A 21,128-nucleotide genomic window follows, 5' to 3' on the forward strand; every position below is an offset into this window, starting at 1 on the left:
TAGGGTCACCTTAGGGTCTCCCTAAGTCAGTAATGACTTGAAGGCACATAACAATAACAACAAACTATAGAACTGTCTTGGCCATGAGGCCAGACATTACTGTGTAGAACAGGATTCCCACAATTCATGCTAGAAGGACCAATTGTAATGCAAGTTTTAAAAGAATTACACTGCCTACGTCACAGCATAAAAAAAAACCCAGTGCTATACTTTCTCACTACTTTAGTTTTAGGCAGCTTAGTTCAACTTCATATCTCATTGATACCACTTCCTGAGAAGATTCATCACTCTCTGGCAAGACATTTCACCATATCTTGTGCATTAAAAGGTAAGTTGAATGGGTAGCTAAGGCATTCTGTATTTTCAGATTGGATATAATAAAACTCGATGCAGATTTATTATTATTATTATTATTATTAAACTTTATTTCTAGAGCGCTGTAATTATACACAGCGCTGTACAAAGTAGGTAAAATTAAGGAGTATATAAAAGCCTGCCCAAGGCGTACACTCTAAGATAATAACAATTAAATAGAGGAATAGATAAAATTACCATGTAGAAAAGAAAAGACAAATTAAAAACATCAAATATAAAAGCAGATCACATCACATCAAATATTATCAGACAGCCAGATGACAATCACAAATTCCCTGAGAACGCTTCCTTAAACAATATGGTTTTCTGGCTAGTGAATCATTCAATGCTGTAAAGGATTTAAAATTATATACGGTACATTGCTGCATATAGGGGAAACTGCAAAGCTAAATTTTGTGTAAGATGTTTTTTGGGACAAAGAAGCTTCTTTACAGATCCTTGCAAAAAAAATTAAAAATCAAAAGCATCCTATATGTGTCTACTCAGAAGTAGGTCCCAATACAGAGATTACAAACTAGTTAGTGGGCAAAGTTGGTGGTCTTGACTAATAATCAAGATGAAATCTGATATTTTATTCTCTTCAGCATATATACTCTAATCCTTTCCATGTATATTCAGAAATAGGTCCTGTCCCATTTAGTAGAGAACATGCACACCACTGCAACCAAACAATCTTTGGCTCCTGCATTGTGGTTCTAGTCTCTAGTGAACCAATGCTGCTATACATAGCACATGCACCCACTACCAACTGCAGGGTTTGAGTTTCAGCAATCTTTATCAGAAGTTGATTTGTAGCTTCCCCAAAGTAGTATTTCCCAACATCTGCTGAGAACTCAGTCTTTAATATGATAGTCAATAAAATGTAATCCTTTCTCTACAAGTAGGGGCACTGAATTTTCTATGCAGCCAAACTTTGTTTAAGCTAACAAGTCCTTTAATAGTTACTTGATAGGCAGACACTAACATGCAATAAAGTTGGTCTCTAGACCATGAAAAGATTCCTCTCTTGATACCTGCTGCAAAAGGTATAGGTGAAATAGTGATCTTTTCAGTAGGGTAATGGTGACCATGCAGGTAAAGATAAAATGTGCAGTTTACAGGGGTGGCATGAATAGTGCTACAAACACAATTTTATTCAAAAATAGCTCCAATCGAGTTCGGTGGGGCTTTTTCTGAGGTAAGCACAAGATGCAGGTTAAAATGTGCATTTTTGGAAAGTTGAAAACCTGCGCAGGTGGAAAAATTAGCAAGAAACAGACACATGTTACATACATATGTTTATTATGAACTTAAAACAATTAGCCATGTCATAGGCCAGTATGTGACATAAATTATACAAGGACAGAAAGTGCACAGTTTCCATATTTAGTAGCAAAAACAAAATGCCTTGTGGCATATTTAATGCTCACAGATTGATTATTGCATAATAAACTCTTATAGGTTGTAATCCACTATACCAAATGTAACAGAGTCCCATTCACACTATACAGTTACATTGTTGTTGTTGTTTGTTTGTTTGTTTATATAGTGTCATAAATTTACATGGCACTTTACTTAGATTAATTAGTTAATTAGACGTTTACCTGTCCTGAGGCTTACAACCTAAAAAGACATGACACAAAAAGAGAAGGGAATGGTGGTGGGAAAGGGGATCAAGTCCAGCGGTTCTTCTCTCCCTCCAAGGCCTGGACCAAGGGAGATGGACTGGAGGGACGGCCCTTCTTCTTATTCTAGATGAGGTCCAATGGAGCTGACCTTCCTCTCTCCCTCTGAGGCTGGATGGTATCAGATGGACTGGCACTATGATTACACTTCAAATGCCATGGCTACAACCTATGAAATCCTGGGACTGGCAGTTTAAGGAGGATCATTTAACACATTCAGCTAGAGGCTCCATGCCTCAACACACTAAAAGCCCCAGGAGTCCATAGGATGGAACCATGACAGTTAAAGTGGAACAACAGCACTGTCACTGTGTGAATGGGTCCCAAGAGTGCAGTCTTAGAGGTTCAGGATTATCTCAGTATCTATGCTAAGATAATGAGTAGGATACAGATGGTGAGGCAAGAACAAAATTGAAATGCAGAATTACTAGTTGTGACAATTAACTTGAGCCAGACATCCTGGCACTAGGTAGCGTGATAAGGATCTGTTTAGCCGAATGATACAAACTCTGACAAAATGTTGGCGCTTTCTAATAAAAAATGTTTCTCATTGTCTTTCCTTCCTTTAATTTCCCTCGCAATAAACCAATAAAAAATCCAGTTTTCGAGTGAGTGGCTCTTAAAGCAAATAGTCGAGCCCGTATTAAAACAGTTTCAGTTGGGCCAGATATTGGGCAGGTATTGTGACAGATTCTTGCCAATATCTTTAAAAGTAATCCTGTTCCTAAACTTTAGGCCTCTCTGAAAGCCCCTTCTTTTGCAGGCAAATGCAAAACAGTTCGTTCCACGGCCCATTCAGCTAACATTAGCCTGTTAAATGATAACAGATAGTCAAGCCCTACTTAGAGTGATAATGCTGTTTGTCTAAGATACATTGATAATGGAGTATAGTAGATAGGATCCATTGACCTCTATTGGGGAAAAGAACTCCATTGATAAGGGTGTCAGAAAGGAGCAAAGGCTGTTGTCAGCCTGCAGAATTAATGCAGTTTGACACCGCTTTAACTGCCATGGCTCAATGCTATGGAGTCCTGGGTGTAATTTGTTTTGACACCAGAGCTCTCTGACAGAGAAAGCTAAATATCTGGAGCTCTGGAAACATGCAGAACAATGTGTTAAAAGTGGGAGCACTCCTCATATCATCTTGCTCCGAAGGACAAAAACTTGTGGCATCTTAAAGATCAATCATCTTTATTACAGAACAGACTGTAGGGCATAGGGGAAATAAGGTAAGAAGTAGTGAAGATGGCCAGAAGAAGCAAAAGAGAACCAGGTTTCTGTCCCTTTAAAGGTTGTGTCTAAAGGGAATTTCAGTACAGTAATTATACCATATCATACAAGCAGGCCTTACTTTCTGAAATACCAGTGAAAGTATACATGACAACTGTAGTGGAGATTGACCTGTTTCTCCTATGTGGATCACAGTAGGGCACTGTTGACAAATGATAGTATATACATCTCATTGGAAGAGAAGTGATGTTACAATAGGTTTTGTAATATTCTTAATAAAGTATACTTGGGGAGAAGGTGTTGGCACTGGGTGTACTCTGTACTTTCTGCATCTCAGTTCCCTCTGACTTCATTGTTTACAATCACACATGTGTGAGTGTATACACACACATCCATACATACACTGTACATGTAAGTAAGTTACATGACAATACTCCATGCATCTGATGAAGTGGGCTGTAACCCATAACATACATTTATCGTCAACATGTTTTTCAAATCCTGAGGTACCCCTGGAAAATTAGCTGTCTGGGACTTTATATTTTCAAATCTGCGTTCATATTCGATTAAGTTTTAAAAACAATTTGTTATAAGTTTAGTTGACAGTTTTAATTGTAAGCATATTTTTTCCGATGTAAATCTTACAGAGATCAATAGGAGTTACTGTGAGAGAATTCAGTCTCAGACACTTTGAAGAAAATGCTTTCGGATACGTTTCTGATTATTTAATTCTTCTGTTTAGGTTTCAAAAAGACAATGACCTTTACTTCTGGTGCTGCTCCCACCACCATGGGATACCAACTATATTCTTTATATGAGGATAACTATGACGATAGTCCCGAACCATGCATCAAAGACGAAGTGAGAAGATTTAGTTCTTGGTTCCTTCCCACATTTTATTCGCTAGTGTTCCTCCTTGGTTTGGCAGGGAATACCCTTGTCCTCTTGGTACTGTTCAAATACAAGAGGTTGAGAACTATGACTGACATTTATCTATTCAATCTTGCCCTCTCTGACTTGCTTTTTGTTTTTGCTCTTCCCTTTTGGTCTTATTTTGTGGCCGATGAATGGGTGTTTGGAGATGGCTTGTGTAAAGTAATCTCTTGGATCTACAGAATCGGGTTTTACAGTGGGATCTTTTTTATCATGCTCATGAGCATCGATCGGTATTTAGCTGTGGTTCATGTGGTGTTTGCTTTGAAAGCAAGAACTGTAAGCTATGGGACTCTTGCTAGTCTCATTGTGTGGCTAGTAGCCATCGCAGCGTCTTTTCCAGAGCTGATATTTAGCAAATCTGTGAGCAAATATAACCATACTGCATGCAAGTCCATATACCATAGCACAGAATGGAAACTTTTTGTCTCTTTAGAAACCAACATTTTGGGCCTCCTTATGCCATTCATAGTCATGTTATTTTGCTACACACAGATTGTTAAGAACTTAATGCACTGCAGAAATGAAAAGAAGAAGAAGGCTGTGAAGATGATCTTTGCTGTTATGATTGTATTTTTTGTGTTCTGGATCCCTTACAACATTTTACTTCTCCTGCAATATTTTGTGGATGTTGGCATTATTAGCGGTTGCAGTATCAGCAAAAACCTGGACTATGCAGATCAAGTGACTCAGACGCTAGCCTTTTTTCACTGCTGTCTCAATCCAGTTATCTACTTCTTTATGGGGCAAAAATTCAAAAAGTATATCAAGCTTTTCTTTAAGAATTGCATCTTGACAAAAAGATTATGCAAACCTTGTGGGCTCCCTGAGACTATTTATTCTGAATCCTCAAGTTCATTCCGCACCCAGTCCACAAGTGAAGAAGAGGCACTCTGAAGAATGTCTTGTGAGAGAAGGCCAAAGGATTCCAATTTATACAATGGATCTGCGATAGTACTTTGCTGCAGTCCAGAAGCTTCAGAGGTTAACAAATACACATGGTCTGCAACAAAAGCTTTGAGTATGGAAAAGGAGAACAAAGCTTTTGGATCTTATCAGCACTGTGGTGAACTGAAATATCTGATATTTAAATACCTGGCAAGATATTAATTACAGTGGTGCCTCGGGATACGAAATTAATTCGTTCTGCCATTCCTTTCGTAACCCGAAAATTTTGTAACCCGAAATACTCCGTTAGCACTGGAAAGCCTATAGCAGCATTTGAATTTCGCGCCGAAATGAATTTCGTAACCCGAAAAATATTTCGTAACCCGAAACAGTTTTTGCCAATCCGACTTTTTCGTATCCCGGAAATTTCGTAACGCGATCATTTCGTATCCCGAGGCACCACTGTATCTGATAAGTCTCCTTTCATGGAATCATCTAATATTTGCCTGGTGTTTTCTTTTTTTTTTGCCTTGAGACTTTTCTTCGTTTGGAGACAAGAATGGAACATTATTCTCTTTGTTGTTGTTGTTGCTTAAAAAAGAACTGACAAGGCTGCAGTCCTGTTGGTCACCCAGCAAAGTTGAAATGGGCAAAGTCTGTATGATTTATAGTTTTTGTGGGTTTTTCAGGCTATGTGGCCATGTTCTAGAAGAGTTTCTTCCTGAGATTTCGCCAGCATCTGTGGCTGGCATCTTTGGAAGAAATTCTTCTAGAACATGGCCACATAGCCCAAAAAACCCACAAAAAACTATGGACGCCGGCCATTAAAGCCTTCGACTTCACATATGTATGATTTTTAATTATACAGTATTACATGATGATGTGACCTTGATTTGAATGCTTTTATTTCTCAAGTGTGTGGCTTGTGTGGTCTAAAGTGATTTGATATTGTTACTTACACTTTTAGCTGCCGAGCAGTCTTAAAGGGTGAGGAATGGTGAAATTAATCATATGCCATGTCCAAATACTTTTTGGTTCTCTGCTTCCTTTTCTTTGTCCCTCCTGGTACTTCCCATCACAGAGAATATGCCTATCATAGCATGAGTGAGTGGTCAGTCTTGACATTCAAGTGAAGGAAAGAACTTTGAATTTAGTGGATCTCCAAAGCTGCCTCCACTCCTAGAATGCCTGATTTTGGACCTAATTGCTTGTAACAGCTCTAAGGTGCAGAGCTTTTGGGAGCACACTGGAGGCTTCTGGGCTGCCCCATGATTACCACTTTCTGCCAACAGTTATAGGATTGGGGTGCTCTATTAGGGTGCATCTATACTGTAGAAATAATGCAGTTTGTCACCACTTTAACTGCTACAGCTCCAGCCTATGGAATCCTGGGACTTGGAGTTTTACAAAGTCTTTATTGCCTTCCCTGCCAAAACGTGCTTGTACCTCGACAAACTACAGGTCCCAGGTTTCTATAGGATGAAGCAGTATCAGACTGCATTATTTCTACAGTGTAGATGCTCTCCTCAGTCATACTTCTCAAATGCATAAAATCTAGGTTATGGTTCTTTGCATGTTCATGTTATTGTATGCAAGTCCCATTAAAATTTGTATGTGCATAAAGAACGGCAAGTATCAGAGCTCGGAAAAGTTACTTTTTGCACGATACTTCCCAGACTGTCTGAGGCAGCATAGTAACTGTAGTTCTCTATCTCTCTCTCTCTCTCTCTCTCTCTCTCTCTCTCTCTCTCTCTCTCCAAGGTAGAATTACAACCTTGAAGTAAAGAGAGCTTCATGGCTACAAGAAGCCTTCTTCAAAAGGCAGGCTGCCACCATTCCAGCTCAAAATTGAAAGAAGTGAATTAGCAGACAAAAGTAGAATTTCTCTCTGTTCAGCACAGTTTGAATTCAGTGCTGGTTCTGCACACGAGAACTTTTTTACCTGTATAATTGGGTCTCCTCCTACCTCCCTTTTATTATCTCCAGTAATAGAAATAAAAATATATTATTTTGTGTACCTTTAAAATTGGGAGTGGGGGGTTGAAGGTTAGGCAGTATTTTCAGAGACAACAAAAGATCTTCTATTCTGGACACCAGTGCTTCTGCGTTTGACGGCAGAAACAGTAAACAACTGCATACGTAAGTGTCCCTTGCACATGTGGATGTCTTTTGTGGAGGTTGCTATACTTGTCCTCTTTGCTCAGTGCCCCAAGCCCCACTTCCAACCAAATTTAAAGCCCCAAAGTTGCTTCCTGCAGACTTTTTCTGCTGTGATGTGCATAGGCACAATGAAAAAAGCTTCTGGCAATTCCTTCCTCCTCCCTGCTGGAGACACAGTAATTATGGAAGTGCAGAGACCACTGAAGAAGCCCTATGGATCTCAGCCCTGATGCCGGACCTGTTCATGTTACAGCACAGGATCAGGTTGATCCAAGGTCCTCCTTTCCCAGATTTGTGCTATATTTCAACCTTATGTCTCCGGGCCCAGGAGGAATTTCAAAATGTCCACTATCTGAGCCATAAAACTTGTCCTTCTGTCATCTGATGCCTCAGCAGGCAAGCAGTAGCTCAACAGAATTATTATTGCCTCCGTTGCTGCAAAAGGTTTGTTAGTTTTCACTAGGCGATAAACATGACCAAATTATTTTGCCGACTATAGAAAACCTATTGATCCCCTGAGTATGAGGAGAGGGGAAGGGGTGGGAAGACTTTCCCTGGCCATGTGGTGGTTTTGTTTATGTGTTTGTGTGTGTTTTCTGACTGAGGTGTGGAAAGGAAAGGAGGATCTGGACCAGTGTTGCCAGTTTCAGGGGAGTTCCCCAGAATCCGGGGAATTTGATTAATTTCTTTCTGGGGATTTTGACTGAGTAATAACAATAAATATTGGGGAATTCTAGGGATTTTGGTAAAACATTCCAGGGAATATCTTCGAGGCTTGTTGGCAACACTGATCTGGGCTGCTGAAGCAGGTCAGTGGCACCAAGGGGAAGCGGGAGGGCAAAATTGTGTGATTTGAGTTGAGGAGGAAGCAGGAGCAAGGACAAAACAGATGGGAAAATTACAAATTAAAGTAATAATTGAAATGTATATTGATCCAAGGGTTTGCTGCTAGTAAAGGTCATGTTTAAGCATTTGTTTTGCTCAGAGTTCTATAAGTGTATTGCAAGCCAACAAGGCATTTAACAAATATAAGTTCATGTGAAAAATATGGCCATAAATAAACCGCATGAAATGAATTTATATTTATATTACTGATTTTAGATTTTATTTGGTAATGTCCTATATTTTTCTTGAATGCCCTACATTTTGCAGTGCCTTGACCTCCTTTGCAGTTATGTCATCTGGTCACCCTGCATGGGATGCATGTACACAGTGGCTTCATGGCTTTAAAGAAGGTGTAGAGTTCAGCTGTAGAGGACTGCTGCCACATTGGAGAAATAAAGCAGTTTGTCTCCACTTTAACTTTTATGACTCAATGCTACAGAACTAACAGATTTGTGGTGGGGCACCAGAGCTTTCTGAAGGCTACATATCCCACAAAACTACAAATCACAGAATTCCATAGCCATTAAAGTGGTGTCAAACTACTTTATTTCTGCAATGTGTCAGCATAGTCTGGATTATCTGTTTGCAAAGGGATCTTGTAGCATTTTATAAGACTAGTGAAAGAAGTAGCACAAACGTTTGTAGACCTGAGACAGCAGAATTCAGAGACATAACCATGTGAATCTGGAATATCAGTATTCAAAGGGATCTTACTCTTTTGAGAAGTTGTAGCATAAACTGTTTTAGACTTGCAATAGACCAGCGTTTCTCAAATAGTGGGGCGGGCCCCCCAGAGGGGGCGCGAGATTCCGTAAAGGGGGGGGCGGAACGCTGTGTTATGGAGGGGTGCACTTATAAGGGTTTTAGGGGGGAATGATACTATTTACAGTCGCGGGGGGGGGGCATGACAGAAAATAATTGAGAAGCACTGCAATAGACCAAGTCTACAACATCTTTCGCTCCGTCTCAAAGATCCTTTTGCATACTGAGGAAGCAGACCAAGTCTATGGAAGTTTATTCAACAACTTCTTTCTCACAGTTAGTCTTAAAGTGCTACAAGATCCCTTTGTATTCTTAAATGGGGGTTGGGATGGAGTAGTATATGGATCAACATAATACACTGAGAGAATGTTGAATTGAGGCCTATATGTTGTTAGCATAAGAAATGTGTAAAATCAATAATATTTTTAATGTGTATTTTTACCTACTTACAATTAATGTTTGTGTGTGTTTTAAAATAAATACCTTGTGTGAAAAGGATTTTTCTAAAGAGCAGTTTGTGTAACCTTCATAGAAGGCTGAAACAATGGAAAATTAGTTCTGGATACTTTAAAATAAATGGGTAACATAAAATGTAATTTCAGTTAATAAACAGCACTGCTTTCCACCAGTGAGCTGAGAGCGCCTCATGTTGCAAAGTTGCAGAAATTGAAGACATTTGAGGCCTGGTCAGTCCTTTTGATGAGAATAGTGGTGCAATGAATAATGGTGCAACCCCAAAATGCCATCTATCCTTCCCTCCAGTGAAAAATGTATGGCCCTCCAGATGTTGCTGGACTGCAACTCCCATCAGCCCTAGCTTTCATAGCCAACGGTTAGGAATGGCAGAGGTTGCAAATACATGTAGAAGGGCAATCAATGCAGCAATGGAGAAAAACAATGACTTGTATGTACATTTTAATAAAAGATGATCAAATGTCCAGATAAACATCCACATCAAAGTTTCATGTGTATGTTAATGGGATCTCATTGGTGCTATTCATTCTGGTTGAGAATGTATAACTAAAGGTATATCGACCAAGCAATCAGACTGGTTCCAGTTGTAATTATATGGGTAAATAGATATATATATAGTAACTGGCAGTTGTAGGTAGTGATGCTAATCCATTTTGACATCAAAACATTGTTCAGCATGGTGATGGGTGCAGTGTTTCTCTTGAACACTTTAGCAATCTCTTGGCAAATTAGGACAGAGCCTAGAAAAGTTCCTTTTTGGACTACAACATCCAGAATCTTGCATGCTGGCTGGGGAGTTCTAGAAAGCATGGTCCAAAAAGTAACATTTCCAAAGTATGAATCAGTGGGATATTTCTAAGTATTGTGACATAAAGGGAAATGCTCTGAAGGGCAGAGACGAAAAACATGATTCTTACTATCAGTGGCATCATTCATTCGGGTTCTTCCAGAGTAGACAGAAATCTGATGTTATTGACAGATCCATTTTGACTCAGAGGTGAAGATATAGTCCCACATTTACTGTAAATCTTGGTATTCTGACTAATTCAGGGTGCTGAATTAGACAAGCTGTTTGGGGGCTTCTTTGTATTTATGTATCAAAAGCAGAAAGTGAGGAGTTCTTTCTTGGACTGAGTTTCAATCTGGGTGGAATCTTCCTTTATAATGTTTGATAAATTATACATTCAGGAGTGCACAATATCCATTCCAATACACATAACAACAAATTAAAAACATAATTAAAATATCCTCGTGAATACTGTTTGTCCCTGGCAAAGGCTAGTGTATCATTGTGATCTTTTGCAAGATCACATGGAATAAATAAAACTTGCTTGATATTCAAATGCAGGAGTGGGTGGGGGAATGTATGCATGAATTGGCAGTACAATGGCTGACAAAGTCAATAGCGAATAGAGTTACTGAAGCAATTGGATCAGGGCCATCTCTAGAGAATGGGCAGTGGGAAATGAGGTTGCAGAAGGAACAGCCCTACCATGGGATTTTCTTGCCAAGTGTTTTCATAGGAGTTTATCACATGGGAGGAATTTCTCTTAATTTCGAATGAAAAGAAAGTGGGGCCAGAACACATTCACGTGAATTCGCTAGTTCAGTGAATTTACGTGAATTCAAATTGCATTCGAACTGACTTCCCATTGCCTGAGAATAGCATGCCATTGCTTGAAATTGCGTGTGGTAGTCTATCACGCAGTAACATGAAACCCAATGATTGCGTTCAGACTGACTTCCCATTGCCTGAAATTGCCTGTGGTAGTCTATCACACAATAAACCCCATGATTGCATTCGGATTGCCATTGGATTATACTACCAATTTCCCTTGTCTGATAAACTTCGTAGAAGGTTTGCCATTGCCATCCTGAGGCTGAGAGAATGTGACTTGCTCAGAGTCAGCCAGTGTGTTTCCATGGCCAAGCCAGTATTCAAACCCTAGTCTCCAGAGTCATAGACCAACACTCAAACCACTACACCACACTGGCTCTCCTTTTTAGAAGGAACATACCAGGGCCCTTATTGGGCTGTTCAGCTTTTAATCACAAAATAACCAATAATGGGGTAAATGGTGTAACACTATATATGTCTACTTGGAACCAAGCCCCGCTGAGTTTAATGGGACAGACTGTAGTATCTGGTAGAACCCTTTGGACTATAACTGCCAGATTCACTCAGCCAGCCATAATCCAAAAAATGATTTTTCAAACCCCTTTTGAATTGCCTTTTATTTGCGAAACTGTAAGGAAAAGCAAGCAAGTACTATTCTCCCCATGTTCACGACAATCAAATGGTTGTGGCATTTTAAACACTAAGAGGCCTTACACTTTTTGTGGAAAGTAGCCCACTATCAACTGTAGTCTACCATACCTAATAAAATGTGTTAAGTCTTTAAGGTTACAGACAGGTTATCCCATTGGGAACTGTTCATGAAGACTCTGCCAAACGTTCTGTGTTCCTAACATTGAGTGAGAAATAAAGGAAGTTTATTTTGTTCTTTTTAGGGGCCTTTGTTTAAAATTGCTACGAAATCTATTAGTAGTTCCATTATATTTTAATTTTTATGTTTTACTAATGAAAGCTTTCATCTGCACACATTTCCATTTTTGATCCCCAAACTTGGAAAAAAGGTGAGATAAAAATACAGGGTGCCATCCTATTTAGCATCTACAAGACTGCAAACCAGATTTATGATCTCATAACTTTGGGGATACATTTAAGTGGTTTATGATTAAACCTACCATTTAAGCCAGACAACACCCCAAATGAAGGTTATCCAAGGTGCTGCAGACAGGAGCATTGAGAAATGATGGCTGAAGCATCACCCAGTTGTAGGGCCATCTCTATCCACCCTATCACCAAGAGCACTGCCGTTGTCATTTCCCAGTATACAACTCCTCTGAAACCCTTTGGTTGAGATACTGCCTGGCTTAAGAGATAGGGGTTTTGAAGGGTTTTATCAGCAGTAGGCTGTATTTTAGAGGAAGGACCAACAAAACTACCTCTGAATATTCCTTGCTTAAGAAACCCCTATGAAATTCATGGGGTTGCTATAAACTGACAGGTGACTTGAAGGCATATACATCAGCATAGGGAAGAGAGCCAAGATGTTGTAGTGATTTGAGTGTCAGACTACAGTTTTGGAGACCAGGGTTCAAATCTCCACTCACTCATGGAAATCTACTGGGTAACCTTGGGCAAGTCAAATTCTCTCAGCCTCAGAGGAAGGCAAATGCAAGCTCCCTCTAAACAAATATTGTGATAGGTTTGCTGAAGACCGCCATAAGTTGGTAATGACTTGATGGCACACATTAGTAGAAGCTGTGTTGTCCTAGCTGCATTGGATGATGTAGCATCTCAGTCACATATAATAATGATATAATAAAAGGTAAAGATGGCCACCTTTCCTGCCTGCCCATCTTGCCCCTTATGTTCTACTGCTGTTGCCCTTCTCCTGCTTTCTCAGTGGCGTACCAACTTGTGCACTCTGCTGCCATGTCTGCTTCCTTTCTCATCTCTCTACATAGTCTTGTGAAATTAGGATTCAAAGTTAAAAATGAAGGGTAAGACTAGATCCTGAAACAGGCACCTCACTGCAGAGTATGCACTAGCAGTGCAATCTGATGCATATCAATTTTGAAGTTAAGTTGCATTGACCTGAATCAGTTGGTTTACTTGCAAGTGTTCTTTTTCTTCCTTCAGTAATTAGTGTTCCTTCTTTGGTAAAAGACACCTTTATATCCCTCTATATAAATTCCAATCAGAAAACGTTAGGAAATAATTTTAATGTTGAAAACTTTTATTTATTTATTTTAAGGCTCGGCTTCATAAAGCTTTTTAAAAGTAACCAGTGAATTGAACACCGTAGTTTGCAAGCAACTATTACAGACATGTACTGTTACAGGTTTCCATGGGTTCAGCCCAATTACTAGTCCTAACTAGAGCAGGTCCATTGAATTAATATATTGCTCATGTCCAGGTCATCTGAAGGACAGTATGAGCCTATGTTTTAAAGTCTTTTCTATGTCCCAGCACCCTCAAAGGGTGGGAATATAGAAGAGGGCCTTATTGATAGCTCCTTCCTGGCTGTGGAATTTGCTTCCCAAAGAGGTTAGACTTGTGCTTCTCTTACAATTTTTGTAAAGACGGGTAAAGATTGTTGTTGTTGTTCTATCAGGTCTTCAGACTGATAGATCAAGGGAATCGGTCTTGCAGAAGGTGCTGTATTGTTCCTTTGTTTTCTTTTTAATCATTTTATTTTCAACAGGTTTCAATTGAGATTTACATAGTGTAAAATAGCTGCCAGATGAATTACATCCCATTTGAATTCCACAATCTCTATACAGAATACCACTGTAGCACAAGATAGATTGAACACTGAGCTATGTGCTGGGCTGATGCACATATACATGATGTGAGGTGTATCAGCACATGTTCTGTGTTGGCCTCTGAGTGCTCTGCAAGGTGGCCTCAGGTTTCATTACGGAATGAGCAGAGCCCCATAGCAGATCATGCACACCCCACCCAATGTGCATTTGTTCGTGTTCTGCATGTGGACCTCTGCTTCTGTTCCTGTCAGCTGGATGTGGCTATTGCACTATGTCCGGTAAAAACACTCTGCTTGCGCGATGCAACTTTGCACCTGTGTATACCACTAAAAGGATGCTGACCATTATTTGCTAATGCTCATTCCCATGGCAAAAATCCTTTCACAATGCTTAACCAGATCTTGCTCAGCAAAATGTTTCCACTAACTTCTTGGAAAATGCTTCCTCCTTGCAGCTTCTGCCAACAGGCATAACAGAAAACAATGAAAGCAATCAGAAGGGAAGAGGAAATCAAGCATATTTTGCTATCAAGTGAAAAGCGCATGTTTCTCTGATCGGGATGGGTAGGTCTCGCAGTACACAAACACAAAACCATTTCAGATGGGGTGTGGCCAGTGGCAGACACCTTTGTAGGCTTCCTTTCAGTAGCCCTGAAAGCCTCAATATATACTGTTCAGACTGGTGCTGTTATTTTAAATGGGAAAAATCAATCACAAATCTTGTCTGAAAGGCAAGAGTACAACAGAGAAAAACATTAGAATGCAAAAGGATAGCAACAGAATAATGTGAATTCTCCAGAAAGGGAGTGATCAAAGGATGGTAATCTAGTTTAACACTGCTAGTGTGAAAGCAAGCAAAGTATGCAAAAATTGCTTAGAAATTACTCTGTTCAAAGTTCAAGATATATCTCTTCAATCAGAGCAATGTATTTAGAAAATCCCCTTAATTCATATCCATTAAATCTTTGTAGTTTACCTTTAGTCACAACACTGTCAATCATTGTTAAACCAAATTATCCACAAATATGGAACAGAGAAAATGTTAATATTCAAGTTTATGATTTTATGTACATATGTGTCACTCATAGCATTGCCATAAATTCAAACTTCAGTTGGATTTGTTGGCAAACAAAAACAACAGCATATGTTAGACTCAATCCATCAGGCTGTGTTTAAAGTAAAAATTCACAAACTGCTAATAACAGGTCTCCATGAGGCATGTTGATTTGACAGCAACATCAGTTCTTCTCTTGTACATATGATATAATTACCCCACACCAAATGTAATAAACACACAGTATTCTCAAGTGACACAAAAAGATCTTGGGAAGATGCTTTATTCCAAAGTACATCATTAGTCCACATGGCTCAACAATGCTTACACTGATTGGTTATGAATATCAAGGCTTTCAGGCACAAATTTTCCAGGTTTCCCTAGAGATGAAATGGATTAAACCTTGGCTGTTTCACACACAAAACCCTGTACTCTATAGTTAAGAAACAATTCTTCCCTAATGTGATGTAGTTGCAGTTGACCTAAAATTGGCATCTGGGTACAATTGTGTGTTCAGAGTCATCTTGTACTTTATCCAGCAGTTCAGATACATCAGTGGCTATGCAGTCAAATAGTGTCTAACCCTAGTAATGTGTTCCAATTTTGAGGATGCACATCATCTTTCAAATATTGTGTTTACTATGGCAAACACTAGTGGAACAGTGTGTCTGAGTTACTGTATAAAACAAGTGTGGAGAACCTAAGGTTGCAGGAAGCCTCCAACCTAATTTTGTGCAATCCTCCTGACTGCAAACTTATGCTCTTAAGTCCACTCTCCAGAAATCATGAGATGAGAGAGAAGAATTGCACTCAGGTAAGATGCAGGGTGACAGGGAGCCCAGAGGCAAAAATAATTTAAAAAGAGGCTATGACAAGGGAGAATAGGACAGAAACAAACAGAAGGAGAGGGAGGCATACTGCAAGTGATGTATCCTGACCTGTGTTAATGGAAATGTGGGAGAAACAAAGGGAAAAGCAGAAATGGAATGATCGAAAAGCATAGAGAGACAGAATGAGTGCTATTGAATCACTATCCATTTTAGGAGATGACCCCAGACACTGCCAACAGGTGAGCCCTGATAGATTACCCATGAGGAACTGTAGGTCTTGACAGAAAAAAGTTCCCCCATCCCTGGTGCGAAGTGTGAAAAGCTTTTCTGTCATGGAATTGCCCGGGTGCCTTTTGATACCTCTTCCATCTCAATTAACCTACATCACAATGTTAAAAAGCTAAAGTAACATAAACCCAACTGAGAACTACCCTGAGCAGTTTAAGAAAAGGATGAGACATTGATACAAATATGAATCAAAGAACAATGGAGTCTAATGTTGTGCATACATGAAGCTCTTTGTTAGAATGAACATCTTTTCCAGACATCCATTACATATAAATTAAAAGCAAAAGCAATAGCAAGTACATTTCTATACTGCTTATCAGTGTACTTAAGCGCTCCCTAAGCGGTTTATAAAGTGTAAACTATAAAAAAAAATAAACCAAAAGAGAGCAAACAGCTTTCATAGATCAACTGTTTGGTTCAAATCATAATATAGGATAAGCAATTAAAGCCCCATACAGATAGGCCAAAATAAAGCTGCTTTGGGTCACTTTGGAGGTATGCTGTTTAAATGACACACATATCTTAAGAGGCCAGAAGCTGCACCAAAGCTGCGCTCCAGTCCTTTGGCGTGGCCTCTTAGGACACATGCATCATTTAAACAGCATACCTCCAAAGTGACCTGAAGCAGCTTTATTTTGGCCTGTCTGTATGTGGCCAAAGAGAGAATATTGTAAAGTCACAATGTTCCACAATATACTTTAGGATTCCTTAAAAACATGATCAACTATAGAGCAACAATCAACAACAATCAAGAAACAGAATACAAGTTCACAGAATGGCAACACGGGGAAGTTTGAATTCTTTACATCCAGTGTAAGCCTGACATAAAGTGGAAAAATATATTAAGAGAAACTTCCCTCAGGAAGTTTGATTTTTGAGGACCTCTATGCCAAAGCAACAAATCAAATAATTAAATATTCCTATTTTGGCTATGCAAGACTTGTCAGCCAAGTCTTTACATTAGGACTTCAGATGACTGTGTTATGATCACAAAAAGTCTTCTAATGTCTCAACGAATGGCCAAAGATGTTACCAAAGGACATTAAGAGATCCACACAATCAGCATCAAATCAGAATCCATTATAGAAATCATTTCACATGCTTGGGGGCATGTGTTGTAATTTTGGCTATTTTGTATTCATTTTCATACACCTGAAGGCCACAGAGAATGACAATTGTGTTGAACAGTAACACTTTCCTCAACTGCAACACATATTAGAGAGACATTATATGAAGACTCTTGCATATGCTGGCAGCAAGGATTTCTATCATATGAATAATACCAGGATATTGTTTCATAGCCAGCCACAATGGCAATAAGGCAATCTAGAAATATATAAAAAAAATCTCATTTGAAACATATGCCTATAGATTACATTATTCCTATATTTACCATTGTTTGTATGTTTGCTGGAGAGGAAATCATGTGGCTCTCTAGATGTTGTGGAAGTGCACCTCCTGTTAGCCCTAGCCAGCAGAGCTAATGGTGAGGAATGCTGGATCTTATAATACAACTTCATTTCAAGGGCCATGTGATTCCCACACCAGCTTTATTGGATTTGCAGCCATATATACTATCCAATTAAATAGAAACATAAATAAACATATGTTAACATTTTATTCCATCACGTATAATATTTACTAGAGTGGTATTAAACTAAAACCATTTGAAAAAGTTCAAAATTTCAGATTGTCATAGCATAACATGAATCTAGAACTTCTTCAGATTAGTGATTTTAGAACTGGGAACCAAACTTTAGTGACAGAAAATTAGGAAGAAGCCACAAAAGTTCACCACCTGGACAAGTGTTATGAAATGTCTAGGTTTTTTTTCTTTTTTTAAAAAAGTCCATTTACAATACTGGTATTAAAAAATTATGAATACAGCTGAAACATCACTTTTACACCTGATAAAATGGCTTCTTTAAGGGTTCTTAGGACAATATGCTTTTGGAACATTGCACCAGCACAACTCCTGACCGTGTTGGCAGCTGTCTCTTATACATGTTTGCATAAAGAGGTATTCAATAGCCTCTTACTTAAATTGTTGGCTGTTTACATCAGCAGTGGTTTGATTTACAGGTTAGTGAACAGCCAGATTGTTTTCTCTTTCCCCATTTCACCCTCCTGCAAAATGCAGAATCACCACTGATTAACTACTATTGCTAGTGCCATTGATACTTTGATTTGCATGTGGATTGTTCTGTTGCTAATACAAATCACTCCTGCCTTCCCAGGGTCACACAGTATATATATATACCCAACTCTTTTCCAGGCAAGCATTCTCTGAAGATGCTAGCCACAGATGCTGGCGAAACGTCAGGAAGAAACTCTTCTAGAACATGACCACAGCTTGAAAACCCCACAAAAATCTATGGATGCCGGCCAAGAAAGCCTGTGACTCTAAACTGTTTAACAATGGCCCGTTCCGCACGGGCGTAAAGTACGTCCTGGGGACGTACTAGGGTTAGGCAAAGTGCGTGCCTTACGCACGCACCTAACCCTAGTACGTCCCCAGGACGTACAAAATGGTGGCGCCCTATACACATAGGGGCCGCCATTACAACGTCACAAACATGCCGCTTCTAAATGGGGCGCCGTGGACATGACGTTGTTGCACTGCACGAGGGCGCATAGAGCGCCCTTTCTGCGGCGCGAGAAGGAGCTCCGAAACTGAGCTCCTTCTGCGGTTTGCATCGCTGGCACTGCCTTTAGACAGCTGCGCCAGGGACACAAGGGAGAAAGGGGCCCCTCCTCCCCGCCGCCATCTGGTGTCCTTGGGGCTTGAAGCCTCAAGGACACCCCTTTCCAGGCCGCGGGGAAGCGGCCTTTTGCTGCTTCCCCACGGCCTGGAAAGCGGCGGATTGGGGCCTTGGAGGCTGCCGCTGTGGCAGCTGAGGCCCCGATCCGGTAGGGGAAGGGCCAGTTACAGGCTGCCCCAAACGGGCAGTCTGTAACGCGCCAATATATTAGATTCGTATTCCTTTAATTGTTTTGTTGAGATGAATAGGCACTTAGGAAATCATATTCTTTTCTTCCTGATTGCAACACAAATATTTACTAGAAGACTGCATAGAAGATAGATAATACCATTTGATACCTTACACTGATTTGATAATATGTTTACAGTCAATTATTTCTCCAGATTTTGAAAACACTGATTTCTTCTATTCTCAACTGTGAGTGTAAAAAAAGGAGGGTCTACTGAGCAGCTATGTAAAGATTTACATAGGCAGTCCAGTATAATCATATATGGCTCATCCAGAATTCTTTGCTGAACAGCTTCCCAGTATTAATTTCATAGTGAAGAGATGCGTTCAGAACAGGTTTGTCTACAAACTCAACCAAACATTTCTGGGTCGCACATGGGGATTTCTCCAGTTCCAGAACTGTAATATTGTTTGGAGCTGATGAAACAAGAATGTTGCTTGGAACAAACAGTGTTAGCTGAGGGCCACGGACTGGCCAGTAGCGTCCTAGGTTGAAGCCATTGATCCAGATTTGTCCCTGCAAAGAAACAAGGAAATATGTTTTTGATCAACCAACTTTTACATTGTCTGAAATTCTTAATTAAGAAATATTTATATATTTTATTACATTTATACCCCTCCTTTCCACCAAAGAGTGCCAAGCAGTGCATGGAGGTGTCATCTCCCACATTTTATCCTCACATCCAGCCTATGAGGCATATCAGGCTGAGAAAGTGTATGACTAGCCCTAGACTCACTAGCTCAGTGAGGATTCGTGCCTGGATCTCCCATATTGCAATCCAGTACTCTACCCATTACACCATTACACTGCCTCTCTCAATTTGCCCTTAAAAATACATTCTGCAACAGTGATCCGAGTGTGGCATTTAAATATATATATATATATATATATATATATATAATTGTAAGAAATGTTAACAGAACAGTTTCATCCATCTCATCTCCTCACATCAGACCTTAAGGCTCACAATTAATGACCAGAGGGTTACCAGTCAGGGACTAAGTCTGCAGGCCACCATCCTCTTTAGATCAAAAACAAGAGAAGTGAAGGAGAGCTTAATTGACAACAATCTACTCTTTAGCCGCATTGTGGTTGTGGAAATACTGTAACAGTGAGGTTACGGGCCTTTAACATCTTGTAAAAACTATACTGTTCCACCATGCTTTTTGGGATTAATAATACTCCATGATTTTAGAAGGCAGTTCCAGGTAAGCACTTGCTCTTGCACTACTTCTTCCCACCAAATCATTTATTTCTTCAACATTTTGAGCAAAGGATATGGAGAAGTTAGCCAATATTTTCATTATGTTTTTCTTTCACACCTTCTGAAATCTCTATCAGAGTAGTGAAATCCAAACAAGGCCTGAAGCTGTTCAGATAGGAGGTACACTCTAGAAAATATCTGACATTCAAATCCCAGCAATACTTATTCTTGCTATGTGTAAATCTCAGATCAGATTGTTACACTGCCCTCAATCTGGTGTTGCTTCTAGCAGACTTTGGAAAAGTTAATGTTTTGAATGATAGCTTCCAGAATCCCCAAACTAACAAAACCACTAGTAAAACTGATTAAGGGATTCTAGGGGTTGTCATTTTTATACATATCTTTTCTAATTTCTGGCCTGTTTCCACAATGCACCAACCATGCTGCTGATTCAGGAATGGGCTGAAAAATACTGAGTGCTCTGGTACCTGTCCAGGTAAAAGATGACATGGGAAGGAAAACCAGGAGGCATGCTTGATGATTTAAAAAAATAAGTTCATTGGTCAAGTTATATACCCCCCCCCCCGGTCCCTGAGACTCATGGCCTAAATCCAATTGCTTATCCCAACTCAAGTCTTGACTTGCTATTCAGTAACTTGAATCAATGGGCCTACTTTCCATATTTAAACATTTTCCAAAGCACCCAGTAAAAACACTTAGATGTACATGTTTTAAAACAATTTTGCTTGTACATATGCAGTTCTGGATGGTGATACTATCAGTTATTTTCCACAAGGTGCTTCTAAGGCTCAACCTCAGAAACACGCTTATCAAAATAATCTCCAGATGTGGCTTTGGCAAAGTTTAAACATTTTACTGCTCTCTCTTTTGCAGGAAGAAGGCGGGAACTTTTTATTCTGATTATTATCATAGTGCTTCAGCTATTTAACAACAAATATATTCAGCATTGTGATACAGCACACAAAACTAATTCAACACAAAAATGGAAAAAATACGTAAATTTTTAAAAAGCCATGTAATACTACTACTTTTACT

General features: G+C 39.5%; 2 protein-coding genes across 2 annotated transcripts in view; one reads left to right on the forward strand and one right to left on the reverse strand.

The window, feature by feature from the left end:
- Nucleotides 1-260: 260 nt before the first annotated feature.
- CCR4 (C-C motif chemokine receptor 4) lies at nucleotides 261-5,291 on the forward strand. The gene is made up of 2 exons (XM_042475265.1): nucleotides 261-328; nucleotides 4,012-5,291. Exon 2 carries the CDS (start codon nucleotides 4,026-4,028, stop codon nucleotides 5,097-5,099), a length of 1,074 nt encoding a protein of 357 aa, XP_042331199.1. The 5' UTR covers nucleotides 261-328; nucleotides 4,012-4,025; the 3' UTR covers nucleotides 5,100-5,291.
- Nucleotides 5,292-18,910: 13,619 nt separating this feature from the next.
- Nucleotides 18,911-21,128, reverse strand: part of GLB1 (galactosidase beta 1) — a 40,207-nt gene continuing 37,989 nt past the window's right edge. The window contains exon 16 of the mRNA XM_042475167.1: nucleotides 18,911-19,384. Coding sequence (XP_042331101.1) covers nucleotides 19,124-19,384 — 261 coding nt within the window. The 3' untranslated portion in view covers nucleotides 18,911-19,123. The remainder of the gene's footprint in view (nucleotides 19,385-21,128) is intronic.

The sequence above is a fragment of the Sceloporus undulatus genome, chromosome 6 (genome assembly GCF_019175285.1).
Source record: "Sceloporus undulatus isolate JIND9_A2432 ecotype Alabama chromosome 6, SceUnd_v1.1, whole genome shotgun sequence".
Classification (NCBI taxonomy): Eukaryota; Metazoa; Chordata; class Lepidosauria; order Squamata; family Phrynosomatidae; genus Sceloporus; species Sceloporus undulatus.

Bases quoted from the DNA above. Each gene is read 5' to 3' on its own strand.
- CCR4 (XM_042475265.1), top strand. From the start codon at position 4,026: ATGACCTTTACTTCTGGTGCTGCTCCCACCACCATGGGATACCAACTA.